Raw genomic sequence first — 26,316 nt, forward strand, 5'->3', positions numbered from 1 at the left:
TTGGTGTGAGTTTCAACCACAGAAATCCAGTAGAGAAAAGAAAGTTTTATATCATCTAAACACATAAATGAAAAGTGATAATATATATAATCTAATCCATCTTCTTCATAAATATTAGTATTAGTAATACTTATCGAAATTGAATTACACAATAGCATTACTAACTTCTTATGGTGGATTTTCTTTTATGCAACATTACAAGTATCGTATAGTGTATCTTCTTTTTCCAGTTTCACTTTAAAATGTCGTGATCAATGCGTGCAAGAAAACTCATTTTCTTTTTCGAGAGGTACCCACCCCTCGCACTACCACGCCTAGGCTCATCAAGGTAGTAGTACGAGAAGGTCATATCATATCTCATCAAGGTAGTAGTACGAGAAGGTCATATCATATCTTAGTCACCATAACATACCCAATCCACCCGATTTACCGGTGTGCAAAAGGGGCCTAGTCCAACCAATTTACCGAAAGTGACTTTCATCATAACATAACCCAGTCTACCCGCTTTACCGGTGTGCAAAAGGGGTGCCTAGTCCAACCGATTCATAGGAAGCGACTTAGGCGGACTCTGCGCAGGCCCTCATATCATTGGTTTAAAGTTGCCACCCTAAGGACGCGGAATGAACCCTCCCTTTTCATAGCTATACGGAATTCCATAGTTCTAAAAAAAATTATTTCTTGTTTTGCAAAAATATGCAAATATGCCATATACATAGGATATTGGTTTGCAAAATCATGTGTGATTTTCTTAAAGGCCCATGATACATAACCCTCATTTTTGTGTAAATGTCTTATCATTCTTTTAATCATATATTTCAACATTAACTTAAAGGGATAAAAATAAAGTGTGTAACTTTCATGGACAGGTCAAATATGAACATAAAAGGGTCATTATCATAAAAACAAGAAGTGGCCAATTATTTCTTTCACTATAGTGAGAGAACTGGTGTATGTCATATCATCTTTGCTAACAACACTACTTGTTTAGTTCAATTTTTCATGGTTGCTTTGATACCCAAGATGCTATCAACCTTTAATCAGAAAATATAAAACGGTACTTTGAATCAGTTCATTCAATAATTATTATTTTGTTTTTGAAAATGCTACATGAAATCCCCAACTTTACAATGACACTATTTTCTTTAACACCTTAATAAATTAGATTTAGCCTTCATATGGTGTTAAATTTTGAAATCATATTCATAGTCATCAAATCATAAACATAGAACTATTTACACCAAATTGACATATTTGCTTGTATAACAAATAAAACAAATAAAAGGCATTTTAAATCTAAAAGTATCTTAGGATCTAATTAACTTAAACTAATCTTGTATATCCAAACGATTATTAAATCTAATATTTACTTGCATTTAAAAGATGTAGAAAATAAATCCTTAATGAAATTAAATGCTACAAAACATAAATTTTCACCTACCTCTTTAAGCAAAATACCAAGTCCGGATCGTCGGAGCTCCGGCGGAAAACCTCCATTTCTCTCTCTCTCTCTCTCTCTCTCTCTCTCTCTCTCTCTCTCTCTCTCTCTATATATATATATATATATATATATATATATATATGTGTGTGTGTGTGTGTGTGTGTGTGTGTGTGTGTGTGTGTGTGTGTGTGTGTGTGTGTGGAATCATGGGGTTAAGAGGGAAAGTATTGAAACAGTGGAGAGAAGGATAATATTGGGTGTTTACTTCATAGAAAACTGGTTTGGCTGGAGGGTTCCCATAAGGTAAACTTGAGAAGAGTAGGAGGTTTCCAAGTAGATAATTGATCAAGGAACGATTAATTAATTATTTGGAATGGGAGGCTTGCACACAATAAGTGGAAAGGATGGGTAACTACATAACCAAAACTCAAGATCTCTGTGGCTTTTCCAGTTTCACAAGAAACACCTTCCACCAGATGTTTAACTCCAGACAACGACATTAGGTTGTTGCCTTGAGATTTGATTAAAAAAAGAAAACAGAGGGATCAGATACTACTGTATATATCAGTCGATGTCCTTGCATGTGAATTCGCTTGGTGTAGAAGTTGCTGGCTTCAAAATTTGATCGTCAAAAGGAATGGTACACTCACCTTCATAAACCATAAAAAAATCACCATTTCCTTCCTTGGATGGCCTAGTATTTATCTTGCAAAAACGCTCTTTACAAATTGGGTTTGAAATTTAAAGAGTAGCCCTTGATGTTCTCTGCCTTTGAATTAGGAGTTCAATATCACTCCAACTCTAAAATCTTATCCCTGCCCATTCTATCCAATAAGCTTTCTATACAACCTAGAAATCCTACTCCCACTCCAATGAGAAGATGATATGACTCAAGGCAAGGGTGACGATAGTGCCACTTGGACAACTGATGTGGCAATAAAACCCCCTGAAATGATACCCACACGCAAGACCATGAGACAAAGAAAAAGGCCTAGTGTGTTGGATGACTACGCGTGATATCAAAAAAATAAAAAAAAACAAAAAAAGCATAACAGAATTGGTTAGAAAATATTCTTAAAAGACAGAGGAGTTAGGGCAAAAGGGGATGAAAAAACTTTCTACTCTGTATTTTTCTTTTCTTGTTCTAGGAGGTTACTACCCTTGAAGTAGTCTATTGTTCTTACAAATTTCATGTATTTCCATTACCAGAGAATCACAAGCTGCTTAGAAGATAGGAATTTAGTGAAATTGAGCTTTTATTTGTCACTTTTGTTGCTAGTTCTATCTAACCAGGTGGGATCTCACATCATTGGTGCTTTCATTGGCCTTCCGCCATGGCAGAAGGCACTCGATTCAGACAGCTCGATGAATCCGTCAAGCTCTTAAGCAAATCCTCGGTAGTTCACGGTTAGCGCCTGGACTCCCTTCGATCCCTAATCGCCGACCAACAAAAATCCATGTCCGAGCTGGTTCTCCGGCTAACGGCGATGGATGGACGCTTAGAGCAAGCTCTTCGCCTCCCCTCAGTCACCGGAATTCCAAGTAAGCACACCAGCGAGGTCCCAGAATTCTGGATCGTCATCCCCCAAATCATCACATCCACACTCGCACCATGCGGTTGGACTTTCCTCGTTTCGATGGGATCGATCCCTTCAGTTGGATCTTCAAAGCCGAGCAGTTTTTTGAGTACCACAACACCGCCGATGATCAACGACTCATGATCTCATCCTTTCACATGGATGGCAAGGCTCTCCAATGGTTTCAATGGATGCACCGCAATGGCCAATTTCACACTTGGTCGGAGTTCACACGGGCGTTAGAAATCAGTTTTGGTCCTTCCGAGTTCGAAGACCACCAGGGAAAACTCGCCAAGTTGCTTCAAACATCTTCGGTTTCCGATTATCAATCCGAATTTGAGGATCTGGCGAATCGCACCACAAATATCTCCACTTCCTTCCTTATTAGTTGCTTCATTTGGGGTCTCCGATCCGATATTCGCAATGAGGTAATGGCGCACAAACCTACATCTATGGCTTAGGCCGGTGGTTTGGCTCGGCTATAGGAAGCCAAAATCCTGGAAGCCAGAAGGACCTTTCAGAAATCTTTCAGTCCTTGAGAATCCCTTCTTCCTACTCCCAAACCCCCTTCCAACCCACTGGTGAGACCTCCCAATCAAACAATCCCTGTCAAACGTCTCACGCCCACGGAGATGCAACTCCGTCGAGACAAAGGACTTTGTTATAATTGCGATGAGAAATTCGCCCCAGGCCACCGATGCAAAACACGTCAACTATTTTTGCTAGAGTATGATGACGATGGGGTAATTGATACAACAGAGGAGCCATCTCCAACTGCTCCAGCCGTGATTCCTCTGGCAGACACAGGTGTTCAATCTGAACTTTCTTATCATGCCTTGGCTGGTCAGATTTCACCTACAACCCTTCAGGTACTAGGCTACATTGCCAGATCTCCGATCCAAATTCTGATTGATGGGGGTAGTACCCACAATTTCGTACAGAGCCGGGTCGCAAAGCATTTGGGTTTAGTGGTGGAAGCAACCCCACAAATTACAGTCTTAGTAGGTAATGGTGATCGTCTCTCAAGCGAAGGTGCTATCAAACAATTAAAAGTTAAGCTTCCCAATCATGTTATTACTGTTGATTTATTTGTTCTTCCTTTATTTGGGGCTGATGTGGTTTTAGGAGTTCAATGGCTAGCTCAATTAGGACCTGTTTTGTTTGATTACAGAAAATTGACACTTGAGTTCATGGATGGGGACAAGAGAGTGCAATTGGTTGGGGAACCTCAACGACCATCTTCTCTGTTACAATTCCAAAACATCCGTCGCCTATCGCAAACGAACTCTGTGGCAGCATTGTTTCATATAGAATTCCAGCCAACTTCACATCCTACCCCTGTTTGTGATAATGCTGAGCTCAATGACCTTCTCCAATCGTTTGATTCCATCTTTGCTATTCCTCAAGGGTTGCCACCTTCCAGAGCGCAAGACCACTTGAATCACCTACAACCGGGCTCCCAACCAGTGAATGTGAAGCCGTACTGCTACCCCCATTTTCAGAAATCTGAGATTGAAAGATTAGTTGCTGAAATGTTGCAAGAGGGCATTATTAGTTCCAGCACCAGCCCCTTCTCTTCCCCGGTGGTCCTTGTAAAGAAAAAAGATGGCTGTAGACACCCCCATTTTGCTACGCTTTAAAAAGCAAAAGATTCGGTAGTTTGTCAAGTCTCGAGTCTATATTCCGCAATAGATTAGGCATCAATGCATTTTAGGGTAGATTTCATCTCATTTTAGGTGTTTGGAAGTTGATTCGCAATCCTAAAGGTTTCTAGGGTGTTCCAATGGTATCTGGAAAATGAAAGTTCAAGTTTTCAAGCAAGTGAAAAAACCTGCTATTTTTAGAATTTCCAGGGTTTCCCTCATTTTTGCCCATTTTTGCACTTCAGGGGGTATTTTGGTCTTTTCCTTTGTTATTCTTTTGATTCTCGAAATGTGTCTGAGAGATTATAGATGATTTCATGAATTTTGGAAAACCTGCTAAATTTAGAATTTCTCAGGGGTTTTACTTAACTTGAAAATTTTATGTGCGAAGGGCATTTTAGATATTTTCAGGGGGTACCAAATGATCATGTTTGATATTGCCCACCAAAAGAAGCAAACTTAAAAACTTTCTATTTTTTAGGTTTGACCATGAAGACTTTCTATTTTTAACTTTCCCCTTTGGGGGCAATCCAATTTAAGGTCATTTTGGTCGCTTTTGGGTGTTTTGATCGAATAAGGGTATTTTGGTCCGAAAAATTATTTTTCTAAAGGGGATGGTTCGACCATATGTCGAGGGTACACCATGAATGTCATATGGGTTGACTTCATCAATGAAAAAATTTGAATTTAAAGGATTTTATTGAATTTTCATTGGAAAAAAAAAATCGAAATACATATCATATGGCCCATTGGGCTAAAGCCCATGAGGTGGGGGTCCATGTGGACCCACCCATGTGGGTTGGCCACATAAGTAGGTGCCCCACATGGGGAGGCCACATGCAAAAACGTCCAACATGGGATGAGGTGGTTAGTGACATCATATTTGCTTTAAAAAAAATAATAAAGAAAAGAAGAGTTATAATTAGAAAGGGCTAGTAAAGTCAGGTTAGTAAAATTGTCATAACGTTTTACCTTCTCATTCAAAAAATTCGTAATTATACTTGTTTCGAACGTCTCGAAAAGATCTACAACTTTCTAGTTTATCACTTTTTCTAAATCAGTCCCTAAATAAGTCGAAAATGAGCTCAAACGTGGACAGCCCTCTTTGGACGAAAATCATTCATAAAAGCTAGTTTCCTATGTGAGAAGGCTTCTAGATTAATCTTGAAGGATCTATATTGTGTAATTTAGCATGTCTTATTTGACAAGAAATTAATATTAGAATCTAATTAAATTTGGAAACAAGAAAGAAAGGAAGCAAGAAGCACAAATTGGAAACATGCTAAAGAAAGAAGCTCTCACATTGGAAACTACTAATTTTCTCTCAACCCTAATCTTTTCTATAAAAGCAAGCACACACAACCTTTGGCCTTCTTCTTGAAACTTCATCTAACCCTAGGGGAAGATCTGAAAATTCATCCATCTCTCTTGCTCCTTTCTTGGAATTTTGTTCCATTCTTTTGGTGTTCATCTCTTCTACTTGGTTCTTCAAAAAGAATTCTCATATTTCTTCGACATAATCAACATATTGGAGATATTCTTTGGGGGTTTTCTTTGCTAATTGAAAGGGTAAGACAAAGCGTATATTCGAGGATTACTTACCCTAGAGACAAGGAGAGCTAGCAAGGTTGGTATTCCAAAACTCTCTTTCATATATCTTAAACTAGAAGCATGCTAGCATTGAATTTGTGATTTTTTTTTAAAGTCATGAATATTAAAGAATTTGAATGTGAAATTTTAAGGAGATTAGATCAAGTTTAAGTTATTTCATAATCTGAAATTTTTCTTAGAAAATCTATTTTTTATATTAAAATTGAATTTTCGGAAAGAAAAGGGTTTAAAATCCAATTTACAAAGCAATTATAACAAACCTTTACAAATTTTTGAATTTTTCAATCTCTGAGTGTTTTGCACATTAAAAAGTGTAGAAATCTGGAATTTCGAAGAATTTTGACTTCGTTTTGACCGCAATTTGACCTTTTGAACTTTACCCTCAAAGGGGTAAAATTCTAAAGATTGAATTTAAAAAGATGTCAAAACAGATCCAAATCAATAAAAATTTAAACATAACATAATTTTAAGATTTTGAATTAGTACGAAGTTTTTGATGAATTCTTGATTCAATTTAAAGGGTTTAAAAATTCATTTAACTCTAGGGGTATTTTTGGAAAAAACCAATTTTCGAAAAATCTATAAGGTTTTCAAAAGTGAAATTTGGATGAGAAGCAAATTAAATCTAATCTAATTGCCTGTGAATTTTTCAAGATTTTTGGTTGCTGTTGGATATTTGTTTATGATTTTTTATGTCAAATCATGCATGCTGTATTAAATCTGAGAAAAATAGTAAATTGCAATAAAAACTTCTGAAAATATTTGTTTGATAATTATTACTGGAATTACATGTTTTCATAAAGCTTAGACTGATTTGGATTTGATTTACTATGTGTTTCTTTGTTAATTCATAATCTGGGTAGATATTTGTAAAATCGTAAATTAATAGTAAATCATTCTTAAAATTTATGAAACTTTTACAGTAATTCTCTCTGATTGAAATAAAGTTACTATAGAAATTTCATATTTTTTTGAATTTATTTGCTATACGTTACTGTGTTAATTTACAATCTGGACAGAAACTTTCAACATTAAAAAACTAATAGTAAAACACATTTAAAATCTATGAAATTTTTATATTAATCTTATCTAATTAAGGCGAAGTTACTGTAAAAATTTCATTTTGTTTTGAAAAGATTTGCTATATGTTGATGTGTAAATCTACAATCTGAATTGAAACCTTTTAAAATCCTTAAGTAAATCGAATTAAAATCAAATTGTTTTAAAAATTTCCAGATGATCATAATATTCCATCACATATTCAATCATTAAATTATCAAAATAGAAACCTTAGGAATCACTGATTTCCTTGGTAAAATCCTGATGCTGTGATAGTTTAATGGCTGAAATCGCATTCATAATCGTATACTAATTGTGATCAATCCTTGACAATTTGAGCATGTAAATTATAGTACGATATTAGCTCCGAGGTCTACTGTCCACGGAAATCCTGAGAAACATGCCAGGCAATAACGTACTATAACTTAGATGTTAAATTGTGTGAGGTGAGAGCGCACGGTTCCCTTTCATGAATGCGATCTAAGCATGAATTTTATCAAGCCTTAGAGCCTTTGGTATTCCTTAGATGTTAGGAATCAGAAACCTTTTAAAGAACTGAAAATCTTTCATTTCAACAAACTGAATTGATTTAATCCATGTCTTTGGAACCGTTGGATTGCGGTCTCCCATCATAGGATCCTTTAGAGCCCCTTAGGAACACTCATGTCACGTTGTGTTCTAGGTTTTAGGGAGTCCTAGAGTTAGGAGTTCAGCCTCATCACGGACGCTTGCTATGGATAGCAACCGTGCCATAGGTCTAGTTACACTAGTCACCCAATCTTTCCCTAGGACAAGCCTAGTAAACTAGGATGTAGGCTAACCTGCATTAGTCTAAGGAACAACTTGCATTTAGATAAGAATCATATAGCATCTTAATTGAAATCCTAAGATAATAAAATCCTCAACTTGAATTAAATAACTTCTCCTAAAACTGTTGAAACAATCAATCCCGTCTAGGTCGGTGTCTTAGTTGAGTTAGGCATAAGTAGCTTAGCTTAAGTGCATCGAACTACGTCGACTCTGATCCCAGTGAGGCTTGGGTACGTAGGCAGCTTGGATGTCTGATGGCATACCAACTGCGAGTCGGCACTACAACAAATTGTGGTGTTTTGTATATTAATTTTCTCGTAAATGCTTAATCAAATCACTTAGGATTTTCCATGAAATTAGAATTTTAGGAGAACTTTCACTTAGATTGAATCCAGACAAATTAATAAATCAAGATACACATTTAGGATTCACATTAAAATTAGATCATAGGATGCATATCCCGTAGTTAGCACATTAATAGAGAGTTGAATGAGCCATTTAAAATAAATTTAAAAGAGTTAGCTTTTGGAGTCGAAGACCGATTATCGGGCATGAATGGTGCATGCGGCGGATAACTCCCCATACCTTCCATTCTCGTAACCAGGTAGCGAGTCTAGATTTCTGGTTAATTATGTGTCCTAGATCTCACATCTAGGTGGCGACTCTGTCAGTCTCTTTTGTGTAGAATTCAGATTGCTTCAGTGATCCCAAGTCCACATAAAAGATGAATTAAAATCAATAATAAAAATGCATACGCCAATCGCGTGGGTACGAGAGACCAAGAGAAGGCGTGGCGGCTCGCGCCCCACACCCCTCTCGCGGGATCGGGTCCCACAATGGCACATGGCAGTTTTGCGTCGACTATAGGGCTCTCAATGCCATCACAGTCAAGGACCGTTTCCCTATTCCCACGGTGGATGAACTTTTGGATGAGCTAAATGGTGCCCAGTTCTTCTCAAAATTGGACCTACGCTCCGGCTACCATCAAATTCGAATTAGACCCGAGGATATGCACAAAATAGCTTTTCGCACCCTTGATGGTCACTTTGAATTCCTTGTCATGCCCTTCGGCCTCACCAACGCTCCATCGACTTTTCAGGCAACAATGAATACTGTGTTCCGGCCATTCTTGAGCAGATTTGTGCTTGTATTCTTTGATGACCTTCTGGTTTATAGTCAAACTTGGGCTGCCCATCTACTTCACTTGAAGGAGGTTTTGCAAACCTTGCAAAACCATACCCTCTATGCAAAACGATCAAAATGTTCATTTGGTCAGCAGTCCATCAAATATTTGGGACACATTGTGTCAGCCCAAGGGGTGGAAATGGACAAGAGTAAGGTCTCTGCAATGTTAGAATGGCCCATTCCTCACTCCCTCAAATATTTAAGAGGCTTCTTAGGCCTCACGGGCTACTACAGAAGATTCATCCGCAATTATGCCCACATTGCAGCACCTCTAACGGACCTGCTTAAGAAGGATGCCTTCACCTGGACTTCTTTGGCCCAGAAAGCCTTTGAAGACTTGCAACGGGCCATGACCACCGCTCCAGTTTTAGCCTTACCCAATTTTGCAATTCAATTCACCGTGGAAACAGACGCATCCGGATTTGGCATTGGTGCGGTGTTGACACAAGAAGGGCATCCTATCGCTTTCTTCAGCAAGAAACTTTCTTCCAAGATGCAATTAACCTCTACCTATGTAAGAGAAATGTATGCTATCACAGAGGCGGTCCTGAAGTGGCGCCAATATTTACTTGGTAGGAAATTATTCATTCGAACAGATCAAAAGAGTTTGAAGGGCTTAACCGAGAAGACCATCCAAACCCCAGAGCAACAGCAGTGGTTGTCCAAACTCTTGGGATTCATTTTTGAAATATCTTACAGACCAGGAAAAGAAAATGTAGTTGCTGATGCTCTCTCTCGAGCACCTTTCGAGTTCTTCGGGTTCTTTGCACTTTCTGCTCCCACATTAGATTTCTTGGCTCAGTTGCGTTTAGAGGTTACTACAAGTCCTGAACTCCAAGCTATTTGCAACGGCCTAGCGACAGACCGCTCTAAGTATACGGGATACTCCCTCAAAAATGGGTTACAGTACTTCCAACAACGATTGGTAGTCGCTACTGAATCTTCCCTCTGTGAAGCATTCCTACAGGAGTTCCACTCCTCTCCGATGGGGGGACATGCTGGTTTCTTAAGAACATATAAGAGAGTAGCTGCGAACTTTTATTGGAAGGGAATGCGATCGCATGTAAAGCACCTCGTCGCTCAATGTCAGGTTTGCCAACAGATAAAGTCCTTGAATACTTCACCTGCTGGGTTACTGCAGCCCCTCCCCATTCCAGAGCAGGTGTGGGAGGATATTGCTATGGATTTTATCACAGGGCTTCCAAATTCCTTTGGCAAAACTACCATTCTGGTAGTCATCGACAGGTTAACCAAATATGCTCACTTCTCCACCTTGCCTAGCAATTTCACGAGCCATAAGGTTGCTGAAATTTTCTCTTCTGAAATTACCAAACTCCATGGGATTCCCTGTACTATCGTGAGTGATAGAGACCCACTCTTTGTTAGTAATTTTTGGAAAGAGTTGTTCAAGCTTCAGGGCACCACACTTGCAATGAGCAGTGCATATCACCCCCAAACGGACGGTCAATCTGAAGTGCTCAACCGGTGTCTAGAAATGTACTTGCGAAGCTTTCTGCTCGATGAACCCAAACAGTGGGTCAAGTATTTGCACTGGGCTGAGTATTGGTACAATAGTTCCTTCCACACTGCAGCGGGTATGACTCCCTTCCAAGCCTTGTATGGAAGGCCACCTCCTACTCTTTCAAGGTACATTCCTGGCTCTTCTCTTAACGAGGCTATTGATCAAGAACTATACACCAAGGATGACATTTTACAAAAGCTTAAAGCCAATCTCACTCAGGCACAAACACAAATGAAAAATCAAGCGGATAAAAATCGCGTTGATAAGCAATTTGAACCAGGCGATTGGGTCTTTGTTAAGCTTCAGCCTTATCGCCAGCAATCAGTGGCTTTACGAACCCATCAAAAGCTAGGACGGTGATTTTTTGGCCCCTTCAAGGTGTTAGAAAGGATTGGTAACGTTGCCTATAAGCTTGAATTACCTCCAGGAGCTCGCATTCACTCTGTATTCCATGTTTCAACTCTCAAAAAGTGTGTGGGGAACCCTGCCAACCATACACTTCCATTACCCCTCATGACTTCTGACGGTGCTGCAATTACACAACCAGTTGCTATTCTGAACTACCGCCACTTGAAACAGCAAGAGCACTGGGTAGCTCAAGCCTTAGTGCAATGGGAAGGATTGCCATTAGAAGAGGCCTCGTGGGAGGACGTCAATACTCTACGTCACTTGTATCCTCAACTGAACCTTGAGGACAAGGTTCTTTCGGAAGGGAATGGTAATGATATGACTCAAGGCAAGGGTGAGGATAGTGCCACCTGGACAGCTGATGTGGCAATAAAACCCCCTGAAATGATACCCACACACAAGAGCATGAGACAAAGAAAAAGGCCTGGTGCCTTGGATGACTACGCGTGGTATCAAAAAAATAAAAATAAATAAAAAAAGCATAACAGAATTGGTTAGAAAATATTCTTAAAAGGCAGAGGAGTTACGGCAAAAGGGGATGAAAAAACTTTCTACTCTGTATTTTCCTTTTCTTGTTCTAGGAGGTTACTACCCTCGAAGTAGTCTATTATTCTTACAAATTTCATGTATTTCCATTACCAGAGAATCACAAGCTGCTTAGAAGATAGGAATTGAGTGAAATTAAACTTTTATTTGTCACTTTTGTTGCTAGTTCTATCTAACCAGGTGGGACCTCACATCAAAAGATGACGATCTTAATGACTTGTAGATGGTTGCTTGAAGATAAGTCCAACAAAAGAATTGCTTTATATTTATAGTTACAACTTACAGGGTCTGTTAGTTTCACATCCATGAAGTACACAACAAATACACATGATAATAAAAGATAGGGATAGAATTTAGATATTAAATTTTGTTTGAGTGTGATTGTAACTATCCCCTAGAATTGAGGTGCATGGGATAATGGAAATTCCAAAAATTATCCTCTAAAAGGGTAATATTTCCACCCAACTAGATGGCAGTTCATCATTGTTTTTCTTGGCAATCCACTCAAGGCATCCATTGGAAACTTGTTTCCATATTGGAAACTTCCCCAAGGGCCAGCCCAACCTATCAAATATACCCCTTAACTCTCTCCCTATATATTTTCCAACCACCAACCATCTACCTCCACGCCCAAGCTTAAAGCAAATACCTAAGATTTCTTTCTCCAATTTCTAAGCTTTCTATTGGCTAGAAATCCCCTAAAAGTTTATCCTTCTAAACTCACATAGCCAATCAAAAGGAGGGACTAAAAACTATGGTAACTTGTTTTCAAAATCCTATTGGTCAAAATTCAAAGAATAATCTTAGAAACTTATCTCGTAGACAATCTATAACTCCTTAAATATCTCTAACTATTCTTCCTCTATTCTTAGTATCTTTCACAATCTCAACTTAACGTAGAGCTTCCCAAAACTTCTTCTCCTATTGGCCAAAACGATTAAGAGGAATAAATCTCTTATTAATTTGATCTCTTAATGAAACTTTAAACTTATTAATATTTTAACTTAACAACCTTTCAAGAGAAAGTTGACCTTTACCACCATCTAAACGAGACAATCTCTATTACCTCTCTTTAAATGAAAAAGAAACTCCCTAAAAATAAACGTCCAGCTTGGGGCCGGGTATTACAAAAACGTGCATAAGGCTCTGTTCAGTTGCACAACTTTAGGTCGAAAGGGAAAAGAAAATGGGTCATTTTCCATAGGAAAGTGTAAATTCGTGCATTTTGTTGCCTGAGAAAGGGATTTTTATGGTCCTACGTGGAATCTACTGCTACTTACGTGTCAAGTCACTTTCCACATTCAAAAGTCCGTCAAATATCAACGGAAAAGAGCAAAATCCACAAGAATCTCACTTTATCAAGACTCAAGTTCGCAAAACCCGAAAAACTACTCTTCCTCTTCTTGCCCTTTTCATTGTCTTCCCCCTCCAGCCCTAACCCCAAAACCCACAAAAATCTGGTTTTGGGAAGATTCCGGTAAAATCTCTCTCCCTCTCTCTCTTGCCCTAACCACGATGGACTCGCTGACTAGAGGAGCTCTCATCCATGGACAAAAAACCTTTCGCTTGCCATCTCTCCCTTCTACCGAACCCTGAAACCTCCATCTTATCATTTCTCCGATCTTCATGTCTCCCTAACCCAAACCTCGAAATTTATGGATAGGGTTAGGGTTTCTTCCATCTTCAATCAAGACACGGAGAAGTCTCCTCTTGCTCTAATCTGAAGGATCAGCAGCTCAGCTACTAGGTAATCAGAAGGTTCTCTCCATCGCCGGCAAGAGCATAATCCCTTGCATCTGTAATGGGTCTTGGTGTTTCATCACAACCAACCCTATCGTTCTTAGAAACAGGGTTTGGGTTTTTTTGCTACGAACAAAACAAGGAAGATGACAAAATAGGTTATTTACTTCCCTTTTCTTAACAACTAAATGCTGATTTTTCTTTTTTCTTTTTCTTTTCTATTTCATTTCTTTTTCTTTTTCTTTTTCTTTTCTATTTCATTTCTTTTTCTTTTTGTCATGTCATTTCCCTAGGTTTTCTGACCAAGGAAAACAACTGAACAGAGCCTAAGGGATGATTGGATGGGGAAAGTCAAGAGGGAAGGGGGTTATTCTCGTCTTGAAATGGGCTAAGTTTTCTCCACCCTCCCTTCTTTTGTAATTTAGAAAATAGCCCCTTTTTCTGACAATTTCAGGCAAAAAGTACATTTTTTATCATTTTCCTTTGTTTCTATTCTAATAGTTTTTACTTGTGGTGGAATTCTGAAAATGAGTATTCTTTATATTGCCCATTTGTTTTGTGTTCTCGTGCAATGCACGGATTTGCAACTAGTTTATTCAAAAATAAAATCCAGAAAAAGTATTTTTGGCTACTATCCACCGTATCATAATGTCAATTGATTCAACGGTAAAACATGAGATGACAAACTCGCAAAATAGGAAACACTCCAGTCTCTTCACAAAATAGGAGACACTTCAATCTTTGTCGTTCACATGGCAAGGATAGATCAAATTAGAGTTGAAACTGTTAGAGTTAGTGCCCTAAAAGTTGGTACATTTCGTATATCTTGTCACTTAAGTATTAATAAAGGTTACATTTCATGACATCTATTGGGTATCAACTACTTGAATATATGTGATGTGCTTATTATCTGACACATATTCGTTCTTAGGTAGCAAAGTAGGAATACCAGGCTCAAGGATTCACAGATCCTAGGGAGCAAGGAGATATGGTAATCAGGTTCTTTGCAGACCATAAAGGTTTCTGGTTGGGGTTGAGATTGGGCATCTCCTCCTGTACACAACCAGCACCAGTCTTGCCTACATGTACGTGTCGTGGTATGGCTTATCTCAGTCACTTGGGTAGTGGACCCTAAGCAAGAAGAGTGGGTACGATGATGAGATCGTGCACTGAACATAATCATATTAGAATAGCCCGTGTATAGGAGTTAATAAGGCTATTATGAAGGAAGGTTATCCCCTTCTGGCAAGATCGCTATGCGCAGCGGAAAGTAGAATCGCATATAACTTTAAAATTTCTTTTCGATCTTGCTTTTGCCCAAGATCCTAGAGTCTAGATTACTTTTTATTGTTAATTAAACATAAATAAATACCTCTTTGAAGAAGAAATCAAGGAACCACACTACTTGATTAACTCATCGAACGGTTGTGATCGTTCTAAACGCTGCGAACCCCACAAGTTGAACTGATGGATTCTTTTCTTTGCACCATTGATTGTGGATGTGAATAAATCTTATTCACTTCAACAAGGTCTGATCTAATCAGTACATTTGTTGTAGAGATCAGAGAATTTGATTGGAAGTTTTTCTCTTTAAACTTTGGAATAACAATTGGAGAGGAGAGAGAGAGAGATAGAGAGAGAGAGAGAGAGGATGTGAAAAAAGAATTTTCCAAGAGGGGGATTAGGGGCTGACTAATTTTGGAGATCACAAGCTCTGAAATTCATTCAGCCCTTTCCCATATTTAATCATAAAGAGTTTGGTTTGATTTGTCTTTGTTTCCCTCTCCCAATTCCTATTTAATACGAAGACTACTTGCATTGAGACTCCTTGAGCCATTGGGACTCCTCGAAGCGTAGGGACTCTTCCCAAACGTCCAAGGTTGTGTGGGGCGCCTCTCACTGATTGGTGAGTATTTTTTGGATCATTCTCCAGCCCTTTGTGGCCTTATCCAATAAGTGATCGAGTTGAAAATGAATTGCTCAAGTCTATAAGCTTCATTTTAGCAATTTCTATCCAAAGAGGAGTTCTAGTGCAATACGAACTCGTAGAGCAATTGGAAAACGTTTTCCCCAGATCTCCCATCTGTTTTGGGCATGTGGTGGGCCCCAACAACCTTATCCAAAGTGTAAGACAATTCCAATTCCCTATTCCGTTCCAATTTCGCACCTCTTGCAAAGGTTTTTCAAATATTGCATTTAAAGTCCACTTTTACAAAGAGATTTAAAAACCACAACTTAAGTCCTTTTATTTCTCAAGTTATATCCTTAAAATGAGGACTGAAAAAGTCTTCAAAAATGGGCCAAAATTGTTTTGAAACCTTCCCAAAGCTTAAGTTTGATTCACACAAAAAAATGGGAGAAGTTTCAAATGAAAAACAAGAAGTTATGAGAACTAGATCTTGGACAAGACCTCTGATCCATCATCTGCCATGCAATTTAGCTTATGGTCATAACCAGATGATGGACCAAATGTCTGGTCTTCCATCTGGTCTGCATTTTAGTCACAACCAGACATCTGGTGTAATAAAAAAATAACCGTTGGGAGTAACAGCTAGTTTTAGTTTGACTTTTTGAAGCTGGAAAAAGACCATTTTACCCCCAAATGGCCATGAATCCTTAAAGACTATAAATATAGCATTTATTTACACATTTAATAACTTTTGGAAAGATTGAAAATCATTTTTGAGCTAGAACTTTCAAATCTACAAATTTTCTTGGAATTCTTCAAAGAGCTTTAAACTTGCATATCTATTTGAAGATGATCTCCATAGGGCTTCATTGTATTCATTCTTTGGAGAGTTTTTGTGAGCTTTAAGAGTTGTAATCAAAGCTTCAAAGAGCCTAAGAGTGTTCTTCTTCATTCTTCAACTACATTGTAAGAGGGTCTCCGATTCGACCCGTTAAGAAAGGTGAATCTCGGCATTGTAAGAGGGTTTTTCAGTCCGGCTCATTAAGAAAGGAGGATCGTGATAGGTCTTGGCGAGTGGATGTAGGTCTTGGTGTTGGATCCAAGGTCCGAACCACTTTAAATTCCTTGTGTTCATCTTCTTGCTCTCTCTATCTCCCCCTGCTTGTGATAGGTAACATTTAAACCTTTCTTTGTCCTGTATGTATGTTAAAATTAACAAGGGGTAGTTGCACTTTACGTTTCTAAATAACAAAGGCTTGTTAAATAACTCAACTTGAATTTTGTGATTTGTTATTGTGGTTTGTGCACTTAATAAGAAACTTATTTTCAATCTTGTATCAACCCACTTAAAAAGAAGAAATGTTTTTAATTGCCCACTTCACCCCCTCTTGGGTTGCTGATCGGGATTTCAGGAACCCACCAACTTCACTCAAACCCATGCATCACGTGGCGTCCACCATGTCTCCTCTTGTTTTGATTGTATATATGGTTTCCACTCTCTCCCCTCAAGCCTATGTACACCTAACCTTTTCCCCTTTTTCTTCCCAGAGACTACTGTTTTGACACTAAATGGGGTGGCTGGGCAACAAGAAAGGGCGAATATATACTTTCCATTGACACTTTTAAGCCTTTTGATGGGGTCGGGCCCATTATTAGCCTTTTCTCGTCGTTTTGTATATAAAGATGGAAACTCGTTTAAATAATTGTTATAGGCAATCATCACAGGGTGGGCCCACTATTTCAGCATGGGACAAGAATGCTAGACGCGTAAGAAAACCGTACTCCTTGACACTGTCCATTGCCATTAGCCTTTTCTCGTCGTTTTGCACATAAAGGTCGAAACACGTGAAAATAAAGAAAATGATATCAGTACAACCATATTTTGGTATTTTCACAGGTGGGCACTGATAAATTCACCCTCTTCTAGGATGAATTCACCCCGTATTTTTCAAAATGGACTGTACAGCCCACACCCTAGGATGATCCAAACCGTCCATTTGATGGGTCACAATGTAAATAGGTTGTGCCCCAAAAATCATTTCTATAGGCTGATCCCAACAGTCCGATTTATAGAGGTTTGATTATGGAGTTTCTCTAGAGATCGGAGGGCTAGGATCATCCAATGGAAATGAGCGGTTTGGATCATACTATGGTGTGGGCTGTACAGTCCATTTTGAAAAATAAGGATTGAATTCATGAATGGGGTGAATTTATCACCGCCCTTTTCAGAAACCATCTTGGCTTTTAGTATGTAAAAAACTCTCACAAGCCAATTAAAGAAGGAAAAATTGTCAACTGGTGACAGAAAAATAGGAAAATAGTGAATGGGTGACACCCTTTTGAAAGTTGGTGAACGGAGGTCGAAACACCTTTTTCTGACATGGCCTTTTACCCAAATACCCCTCATGGCAAAAAAAACACGTTATACTAGATTTTTCTCTCTGTTACTTTTCACCTACCAAAGTTTACCGCCTACCTCTTGCAAATTTCTCCATTAACGCCTGAAACCCACGAAGTGTAAGTGAAGGTTAGTAGCTTAGACATGGCCTTTTACGTAAATACCCTTGAGAACGAAAATGTACAGAGGCTCTTTTTTTTTAACTGTAGAGAGGCTTTTTTTCGCTTCGTTTTTAACTGTACAGAGGGTTTTTTTTTTACTTTTACTCCATTTTCATTTGAACCACCTAAAACCCATCTTCTCCGGCGTGAGATGTGACCGGCGTGAAGATCTCTCATTTTTCTCTGGAGTTGGTCGGTTTCCTGCATTATTCCGAACCTCTTTCCTCCGTTATCAAGTGTATTCCGACGAGGGCTTCATTTTTCTGGGTTGGCGACCTTCTTTCTGGGTTGATAACCCACATTCGAAGGTTGATAACCCAAAAAAAGGGAGGTTGGTAACCTTAAGTTCCAAGTCCAGCAGCTTCACTCGGCTGGAAAAAGGTTAATAACCCACATTCCAAGGTTGATAACCCAAAAAAGAGAGGTTGGTAACCTTAAGTTCCAAGTCCAGCAGCTTTACTCGGCTGGAAAAATGGTTGGTGACCCTCTTTCTGGGTTGATAACCCAGAAAAGGGAGGTTGGTAACCCTAAGTTCCAAGTCCAGCAGCTTGACTCGGCTGGAAAAAGGTTGGTGACCCTTTTTCTGGGTTGATAACCCACATTCGAAGGTTGATAACCCGAATATGGGTTACCAACCCAGAAAAAGGGTCACCAACCATTTTTCCAGCCGAGTGAAGCTGCTGGACTTGGAACTTAGGGTTACCAACCTCCCTTTTTTTGGGTTATCAACCTTCGAATGTGGGTTATCAACCCAGAAAGAGGGTCACCAACCATTTTTTCAGCCGAGTAAAGTTGCTGGACTTGGAACTTAAGGTTACCAACCTCTCTTTTTTGGGTTATCAACCTTGGAATGTGGGTTATCAACCTTGGAATGTGGGTTATTAACCTTTTTCCAGCCGAGTGAAGCTGCTGGACTTGGAACTTAAGGTTACCAACCTCCCTATTTTTGGGTTATCAACCTTCGAATGTGGGTTATCAACCCAGAAAGAGGGTGACCAACCTTTTTTCCAGCAGACTGAAGCTGCTGGACTTGGAACTGAAGGTTACCAACCTCCCTATTTTTGGGTTATCAACCTTCGAATGTGGGTTATCAATCCAGAAAGAGGGTGACCAACCTTTTTTCCAGCAGACTGAAGCTGCTGGACTTGGAACTGAAGGTTACCAACCTCCCTTTTTTTGGGTTATCAACCTTCGAATGTGGGTTATCAACCCAGAAAATGGGTCACCAACCTTTTTTCCAGCAGACTGAAGCTGCTGGACTTGGTTCTTAAGGTTACCAACCTCCCTTTTTTTGGGTTATCAACCTTGGAATGTGGGTTATTAACCTTTTTCCAGCCGAGTGAAGCTGCTGGACTTGGAACTTAAGGTTACCAACCTCCCTTTTTTTGGGTTATCAACCTTCGAATGTGGATTATCAACCCAGAAACTGGGTCACCAACCTTTTTCCAGCCGAGTGAAGCTGCTGGACTTGGAACTTAAGGTTACCAACCCAGAAAAATTTGGGTTATTAACCTTGGAATGTGGGTTACCAACCCAGAAAATGGGTCAGCAACCATTTTTCCAGCCGAGTAAAGCTGCTGGAATTGAAAATGTCTAAAACCTGTATAAACACAAACACAAACACACTTAATATTCTGTTCACAAACACAAACACACATCATATTATGTTTTAATTTATAACTTCCCTACTCATTCAGAAACAGAAACACACATGTCTAAAACCTGTTTAAATTTACAAGTTCCAACATTGAAATTGAAACACAAACACAAATACACTTCCATAAAACCTACTTACATTTACAACTTATCCACATTCATAAACAAGTTCACAATTCCCTGTTTCACCAACCAAGTTCTCCACCTCTTCACAAACACAAACACACTTCCATTAAACCTATTTCAATTTACAACATCTCCACCCATTCACAAAGAAAAACACAGACCCCCTGCCAACTTCCCTTGCCATTTAACAAATCCCCTGCCAATCTCCATTAAAAAATAAAGTTTGATCATCAGAAAAAATAAACATCCATCAACATTAGAAGGTGTTCCTATATAAGTGTGCAGTCCCCAAACTCTCCTCGTAAAAATCTCTCACAGAGTTGTAGCCGAAATTCAGGAATGTCTGTCGGCCCAAAGTTCAGTGGTTGACCATGGTAGAGATGCTCAATCGCTTTTAGGACAAAAGCGCCGCAATCAACCCTGTATAAAAGCATGCATTGAATAGAGTTACTTTTAAGCTAACTACGAATGAGATAGGAATACTAACAAAAATTCAAAAGTTTTAAGTTTGAACCCACCCATTGTTCTGCTTTCGGAAGCCATCCATCTGTGAATATGGAAAGTCATCGATGTTGCAACCCCGGCCCTTCAAATATTCCTTCATTAATGCTACCTGAATTTAAGACAACGAAGGAGTGTCATACATATGGAAGTAACTTTAAATGTTACGGAAGATGTTAATTTACTTACAGTGGGAGATGCTCGCTCCTGAAATGAGTCCCCTTCCATTGAGTTGAACTCGACCATCTTTTTATTCACCATATCAACAAGCACAAGAGCCCAATGAAAGTCTTGACAGCATGGGATTAAAATCATCCCAATATCTTCTGACGGGATATGGTCAACTGTACGATGCAATAGCTCGTTCGCCAACCGATCGGACTCCAACTTATGTTTGTCATCCATTAAATCACGCCCTGAAGTCTTATATCCCTGTACAATTAAATGAATTTTGTGGGAACACTAAATCATTGATAAGTTGTAAAGTAACATGTATAGCTACAAAAAAGCCTCTTACATGTACTGACGAAGGAATATATACAATCCGTCCAGTCAAGGCATTGCTGGAGGCGCACAAATACTTCCCATATACATCCAACACCTACAACTCAAAAAAATTTCTTAATTACCTCAACAATGGGTACTGAAGACAACACTTAATTTAAAAAATGACACTTACTTGGCCACTGAGGACTCCTTTAAGGTTCCACAACGTTTCGAGATCCTCGGCCAAGACTTTTACCCCGTCAACGGTCATGAGAATACGACTGCAAAACTATACAAAGGTTAGAGGAAGCAAGTATCTAACTTTGAATAATGGTTAATTGAAAACAAGTGTACTTGCCTTTGGTCTTGTTTTTTCAACTTCTCAATGAGATCAGTTCGCCTCCGTGTTACTTTCTTCGTCCTCTCACTTTTTTTCTTTGTCACTGGGGGTACTGTATAGGGGCTACTCTTGGCGTAGCTTGCTTTCCTATCCCTTCTCTGATTTTTCACTCTCCTCTCAATGCTCCCTAATTTTTCCGTCCTCTTCCTCTTCGCTTTACCCTCAGGGCTATCGAGAATGTTAACAACATCTGACGCTCCTATTACAACTGCTTCATTTACGAAGCCAACATCTTCAGCCTGACTCATCACATTTATGACCTCAATATCTTCCTCCTCTCTTCTTTTTTCCCCATCTTTTCTCAATTCTTCCTTCTCCATTTCAGCTTTGTCTCCCTCCTGTCTTCTCATCGCTTCCCACTCCTTCTGTATAATTTCCCTCTCAGCTGCAATCTGTATTCGTAAATTCTCTTTCTCCGCCTCCATCTCCACCCTGACTCTTCTTAACCTCTCATTCTCCTCTTCATTCTGTCCCCTCTTTTTTTTTATATTGTCCCATGCCTCTCCTATCTTCTCCCACTCTCTTTTTATCCTCCTATCCTCACTGGCCTCCTCAGCACCCTCCTGACCACCCTCGTCAACTACAGTATCCCTTCCTTCAAACGCAAGTGTGCCGATCAATGCTGGGACAGTAGGTGACTGCCCTAATGGTTCTCCCTGCCCAATGATTCCTTCTTCCTCGGCTTCCTAATATACAAATAAGGGATACAACACACAAAATTTGTAAACATTACCAGGTTAAATAAAACATAATATAAAAAGAGGTCCATTGCAATACCTGCTCAGGAATGTACTGCAGTTCGTCCTCTCGTGGCGTCAATGTCACCACTACCTAACGATTTGAGAAAGTTGTTAGATCAGAAAATATTACAGACTATCTAAAATGGTATCTAGTAGATAGGGTCTCACCTCAGATTTCTCTATCTTCCCCTGCTCAATCATATAGTACTTATTCGCTTCATTTCCTTTAGACTTCCACTTCAGAATACGTGGACAGGCATCTGAATTTTTAGGTATCCACAACTTCGTGTGCTCGAAAAGCCATACCTGCACACACAAGACAGACTTTGTTAATATTTTATTAATAGGAAGATAAATAAAAAGACAAACTATTGCAGAGGCCATGATACCTGCAATGTGAGGGAGCAACCTCCAAGATATTTTCCCCCTGCGACGGATGCGTTTAAATACTCGAGTAACCAATTGTATACTGCTTCCCCCCAGTTATAGTCGCACATCTTCTCTAAATCATCGATATAGGGCCAAAACAGCTGGTCGGCCCGATGTGCAGCCTGAGTGAATAACACAGTAGCGAATAGGTGTAGCATGACATATTTCACACAAGTCTCTATGGAGGGTTGGTCCTCTAGACCAACTAAGGCCTTGATTTGCACAGAAAGTTCAGATGCCAGAACAGATCCTCTACGAAATGGCCACCCAGGCAGTAAAGGAGTGGGTTTACTCTTGTCCGTCCACGGAACCCTCGCCAAATTAATTTTTTTTCCCTCTAAGGGGAAGGCCTAAAGCCAATGCAACATCTCTAGCCCTAAATGGAACTGCGATACCTCCTAGCATGAATGTCTTCGTCGCCGGATCCCACTTACTGTGTAGTGCTCTAATTAGAGGCTTATGCATGACAGCCTCTTCTAGTGGATTCTGTTCTAGGCGGATGAAGTCCTTGAAAGGGGTCTTGCCTATAGCATCATAGTGGGACTGCCGGAACTGTGTACTCCGCATCTCCTTAATAAAGCACGATGGAGAACATCGTGCAGGGACATATGGATCCTGTAAAACAACATACATAATCAGAGCTTCAACTTTTATCAAGTAACTTAGATTAAAACTGTAAAAATCAAATACACTTACATGTTTCGCCTTCACTTCACTCTTCTGACCTTTCACGTTGCTTTTCATCTTCTGACCTTTCACTTCAACTTTCTTCTTCTCGCCTCTATTTTTCATTTTTGCCTTCCCACCCTTCAATTTTATTTTCCCCTTACCACCTTTCATTTTAATCTCCTCATTCTTTAAACCCATTCCGGGCTTTCTATTACACTTTCGACTCCGGCTCTCATTTGCCTATTAACACAATTAGAGAATAAAAGAGCATTCTATTGAGTAAAAATCTAAAACGAGAACAAAAAGGACTACACTTACACGCGTCTTCATTGTAGACTTTGCCTTCTCCCAATCCAACTATATAACTGTCACAAAAAAGAACATAATTAATTGTAATGTAAGTTCATGTTTCTTAAAATGGGGTTCGCAACTCAAATATGTGATTCTCAAGTGTACAAACCATACCAAAAATTACTATATGAACAATGATTTAAAAGAGGATTGGCAACAATCTGAAAATGGGTATTATAAACTCCCTGAGGGGGTTTTCAACGCTAGAGAAGGGGGATTATCAACCTCAATAGAGAGTTTTAACACTGGAGTAGGGGATTATCAACCTCAACAGGGGGTTCTCAACACAGGAAATGGGGATTATCAACCTCCCTTGAGGGGGTTTTCAACACTGGAGAAGGGGGATTATCAACCTCAGGAGGGGGTTCTCAACACTGGACAATGAGGATTATCAACCTCAACAGGGGGTTCTCAACAGAAGAGAAGGGGGATTATCAACCACAGGGGGTTCTCAACACACGAGAATGGGGATTATCAACCTCAACAGGGGGTTCCCAACACTGGTAATAGGGATTATCAACCTCCCTTCAGGGGTTTTCAACACTGGAGATGAGGGATTATCAACCTCAATAGGGGGTTTTTAATAGTGGAGAAGGGGGATTATCAATGTACCTAGAAAGGATTCTCAACACTGAAAGTGGGGGATTATCAGCCTGAAAAGGGGTTCCCAACACTGCAAATGGGACATTATGAACTACCTAGAGGGGGTTCTCAACACTGGCAATGGGGGATTATCAACATCCTAGAGAGGGTTACTAACACTGGAAATGAGGGGATTATCAATCTACCTGGAGGGGGTCCTCAACACTTAAATTGAGGGATTATGAACCTCAAAAGGGGGTCCCAACACTGGATATAAAGCATCTCAACACTGGAAAAGAGGGGTACCAACACTGGAAATGGGTTCTCAACACTGAAAAAGGGATATTATGAATCTCAAAAGGGGATTCTCAACACCGAGAATGAGAGATTATCAAAAGGGGGTTCTCCACAGTCAAAATCAAACAAAATAGGGAACAAAAAAAAAATTTAAACCCTAAACATGTAAAGACTTCCAAATACTGATAATGTTACACCACAAAGCACAAAGGTAACTTAATAGAACGAAAAAAAAATGTAAAAAAATATGAAATACGACACCCTAACATACCTGCACGATGGGGATGGGGGAAAAATGAAGCCCACGCCGGAAAAAATGGATCTCTCGTCAGAAAAATGAAGCCCTCGCCGGAAAAATGAAGCCCTCGCCGGAGAAAAATCAACCCCTCGCCGGAAAAATGAAGCCCTCGCCGGAGAAAAATGAACCCCTCGCCGGAATAAACTTGATAACGGAGGAGAGAGGTTCGGAATAATGCAGGAAACCGCACCACTCCAGAGAAAAATGAGAGATCTTCACGCCGGTCACACCTCACGCCTGAGAAGATGGGTTTCAGGTGGAGTAAAAGTAAAAAAAAAAAACCCTCTCTACAGTTAAAAACGAAGAGACAAAAAGCCTCTCTACAGTTAAAAAAAAACCCTCTGTACAATGGGTTTTTCGTTCTTAAGGGTATTTACGTAAAAGGGCATGTCAGAAAACGTATTTCGACCTCCGTTCACCAACTTTCAAAAGGGTGTCACCCATTCACTATTTTCCTATTTTTCTGTCACCAGTTGACAATTTTTCCATTAAAGAAATCAAGTATCAGAATATAGTTGTGCTGAGAGGCCATTAGCTTGCGTTTTCCTTGTGGTACGTGATCTTTCGATTTGACAGGAGCCTCTGGAAATTTTTCATTAAAATTGATATTTCCACCCCCCTGTCGTTGGATCTCTATCACCTTTTGTTAAAGGCTGGTTTTTTCTTGCAGAAGAGGTCTCTTTTGTTTGTCTTTTTGTCCCTGCAAAATGCTCGGCCTTTATTTCTGGCAGAAGAGGTGTCTGAGTGGTATTTTGCTTCTTAGATGAATTCCAGCCATATATTGATTGACTTTGCATTTGGAGGCTGTTAACATTCCAAGTGACGTAGGCAATGATGTATGGAAAACTCCATGCAACCTATTTTAACCGGAAAGACCACTTCAAAAAAAAGAAAGAAAAGAAGAATAGATACTTAAGTGTTTGAAGGGAGTCAGTTCAGCTTGTTTTTGTGTTTATTAACTCAATCCAAGCTTCTTACGTTTGCTGGGTAAGTTTAACATTATCTGATTCATGATATTTAGTTTAATTGGTTAGAGAAGTACATAAACTGAACTGGGTTTTTGGTGTGTTCTTGAATTCCAATTGAAGAAGTAAAGTTTTGAAGGTGATGGCGGAGAGTGGAGAAGCCTTGTTGAAGAAGGTGTACTATGAAGATTGCCCCGGTTGTAAGCAGGATCAGCGTAACGAGATGCATCGAGGGATCCCTATCAAAGAATTCTTTTTTATTTGGATTGTGGTACTCTGCAATTGTAAGATCCCCTTCACTTTTTTCTATTGTGTTTCTCACTTTGATAGGAAGAACTATGCCTTGTCATTGTTATTGTTAGAATATGTGACATCCAACCATTGGATTAGGTGTTGATCTCACCGTTGGATTACGTTGGTGGTAGGTTAAGTAAGTGGGTTAAATGAGGTAACCAAGCTAGATTAGGCATCTAGATTAAATTAGTAATTAGGTTAGAATAGAATATCACACTCTTATCTCTTTCCATGTTTATCATATTAGCTTTCTATATTTATCTCTTTTGAGTGTTTTATATAAACACACCGTAATTCATCCAAGAAATCGAGCTTAATAGAAATATTCTTCAATATTATCAGTTACAACTTAGATGAATAATTGAAAAAATGACAAAACAAATTTCAAATCTTCGATGCATGGTTTGGATTAATTATTCAAGGGATGATTACATGGTTTCTTTTAAGGAAAAATACAGTTACACCCCCTCAACTTGCTGACATTTTCAACTCTAATCCTAACTTTTAAAAGTCAC

At 39.3% G+C, this 26,316-nt stretch overlaps 4 protein-coding genes and 1 long non-coding RNA gene across 10 annotated transcripts in view; 2 read left to right on the forward strand and 3 right to left on the reverse strand.

Moving 5' to 3' along the window:
* Positions 1-3,050: 3,050 nt before the first annotated feature.
* Positions 3,051-3,476, forward strand: LOC143889290 (uncharacterized). The gene has a single exon (XM_077393469.1). The coding sequence runs from the start codon at positions 3,051-3,053 to the stop codon at positions 3,474-3,476; it is 426 nt and encodes a 141-aa protein (XP_077249584.1).
* Positions 3,477-19,928: 16,452 nt separating this feature from the next.
* On the reverse strand, positions 19,929-21,054 carry LOC143882812 (uncharacterized). The gene is made up of 5 exons (XM_077386223.1): positions 20,970-21,054; positions 20,808-20,891; positions 20,480-20,722; positions 20,308-20,402; positions 19,929-20,209 (listed from the first exon to the last, which is right to left on the reverse strand). Exons 1-5 carry the CDS (start codon positions 21,045-21,047, stop codon positions 20,059-20,061), a joined length of 651 nt encoding a protein of 216 aa, XP_077242338.1. The 5' UTR covers positions 21,048-21,054; the 3' UTR covers positions 19,929-20,058.
* A 731-nt stretch (positions 21,055-21,785) lies between these two features.
* On the reverse strand, positions 21,786-22,173 carry LOC143887637 (uncharacterized). Its single transcript, XR_013254318.1, has 3 exons — positions 22,085-22,173; positions 21,954-22,007; positions 21,786-21,862 (listed from the first exon to the last, which is right to left on the reverse strand). It is a non-coding gene; the product is annotated as an uncharacterized LOC143887637 (long non-coding RNA).
* A 372-nt stretch (positions 22,174-22,545) lies between these two features.
* LOC143882821 (uncharacterized) lies at positions 22,546-23,383 on the reverse strand. Its single transcript, XM_077386229.1, has 3 exons — positions 23,333-23,383; positions 23,042-23,254; positions 22,546-22,960 (listed from the first exon to the last, which is right to left on the reverse strand). Exons 1-3 carry the CDS (start codon positions 23,342-23,344, stop codon positions 22,667-22,669), a joined length of 519 nt encoding a protein of 172 aa, XP_077242344.1. The 5' UTR covers positions 23,345-23,383; the 3' UTR covers positions 22,546-22,666.
* Positions 23,384-25,373: 1,990 nt separating this feature from the next.
* The window catches only part of LOC143885226 (protein ZINC INDUCED FACILITATOR-LIKE 1-like), a 77,953-nt gene continuing 77,010 nt past the window's right edge, over positions 25,374-26,316 (forward strand). For 3 of the 6 annotated variants that reach the window (XR_013253285.1, XM_077389332.1, XM_077389621.1), the window contains exons 1-2: positions 25,374-25,529; positions 25,631-25,791. Coding sequence is in view for 5 of the 6 variants with exons in the window: in XM_077389332.1 (XP_077245447.1) it covers positions 25,650-25,791 (142 nt within the window). In the remaining variant the exon portion in view is untranslated. The remainder of the gene's footprint in view (positions 25,530-25,630; positions 25,792-26,316) is intronic. The other 3 variants (XM_077389407.1, XM_077389542.1, XM_077389477.1) reach the window with 3 other exon arrangements.

Source organism: Tasmannia lanceolata, unplaced genomic scaffold (genome assembly GCF_043159265.1).
Source record: "Tasmannia lanceolata isolate RefF3 unplaced genomic scaffold, GAP_Taslan_0.1 ptg000002l, whole genome shotgun sequence".
Lineage (NCBI taxonomy): Eukaryota > Viridiplantae > Streptophyta > Magnoliopsida > Canellales > Winteraceae > Tasmannia > Tasmannia lanceolata.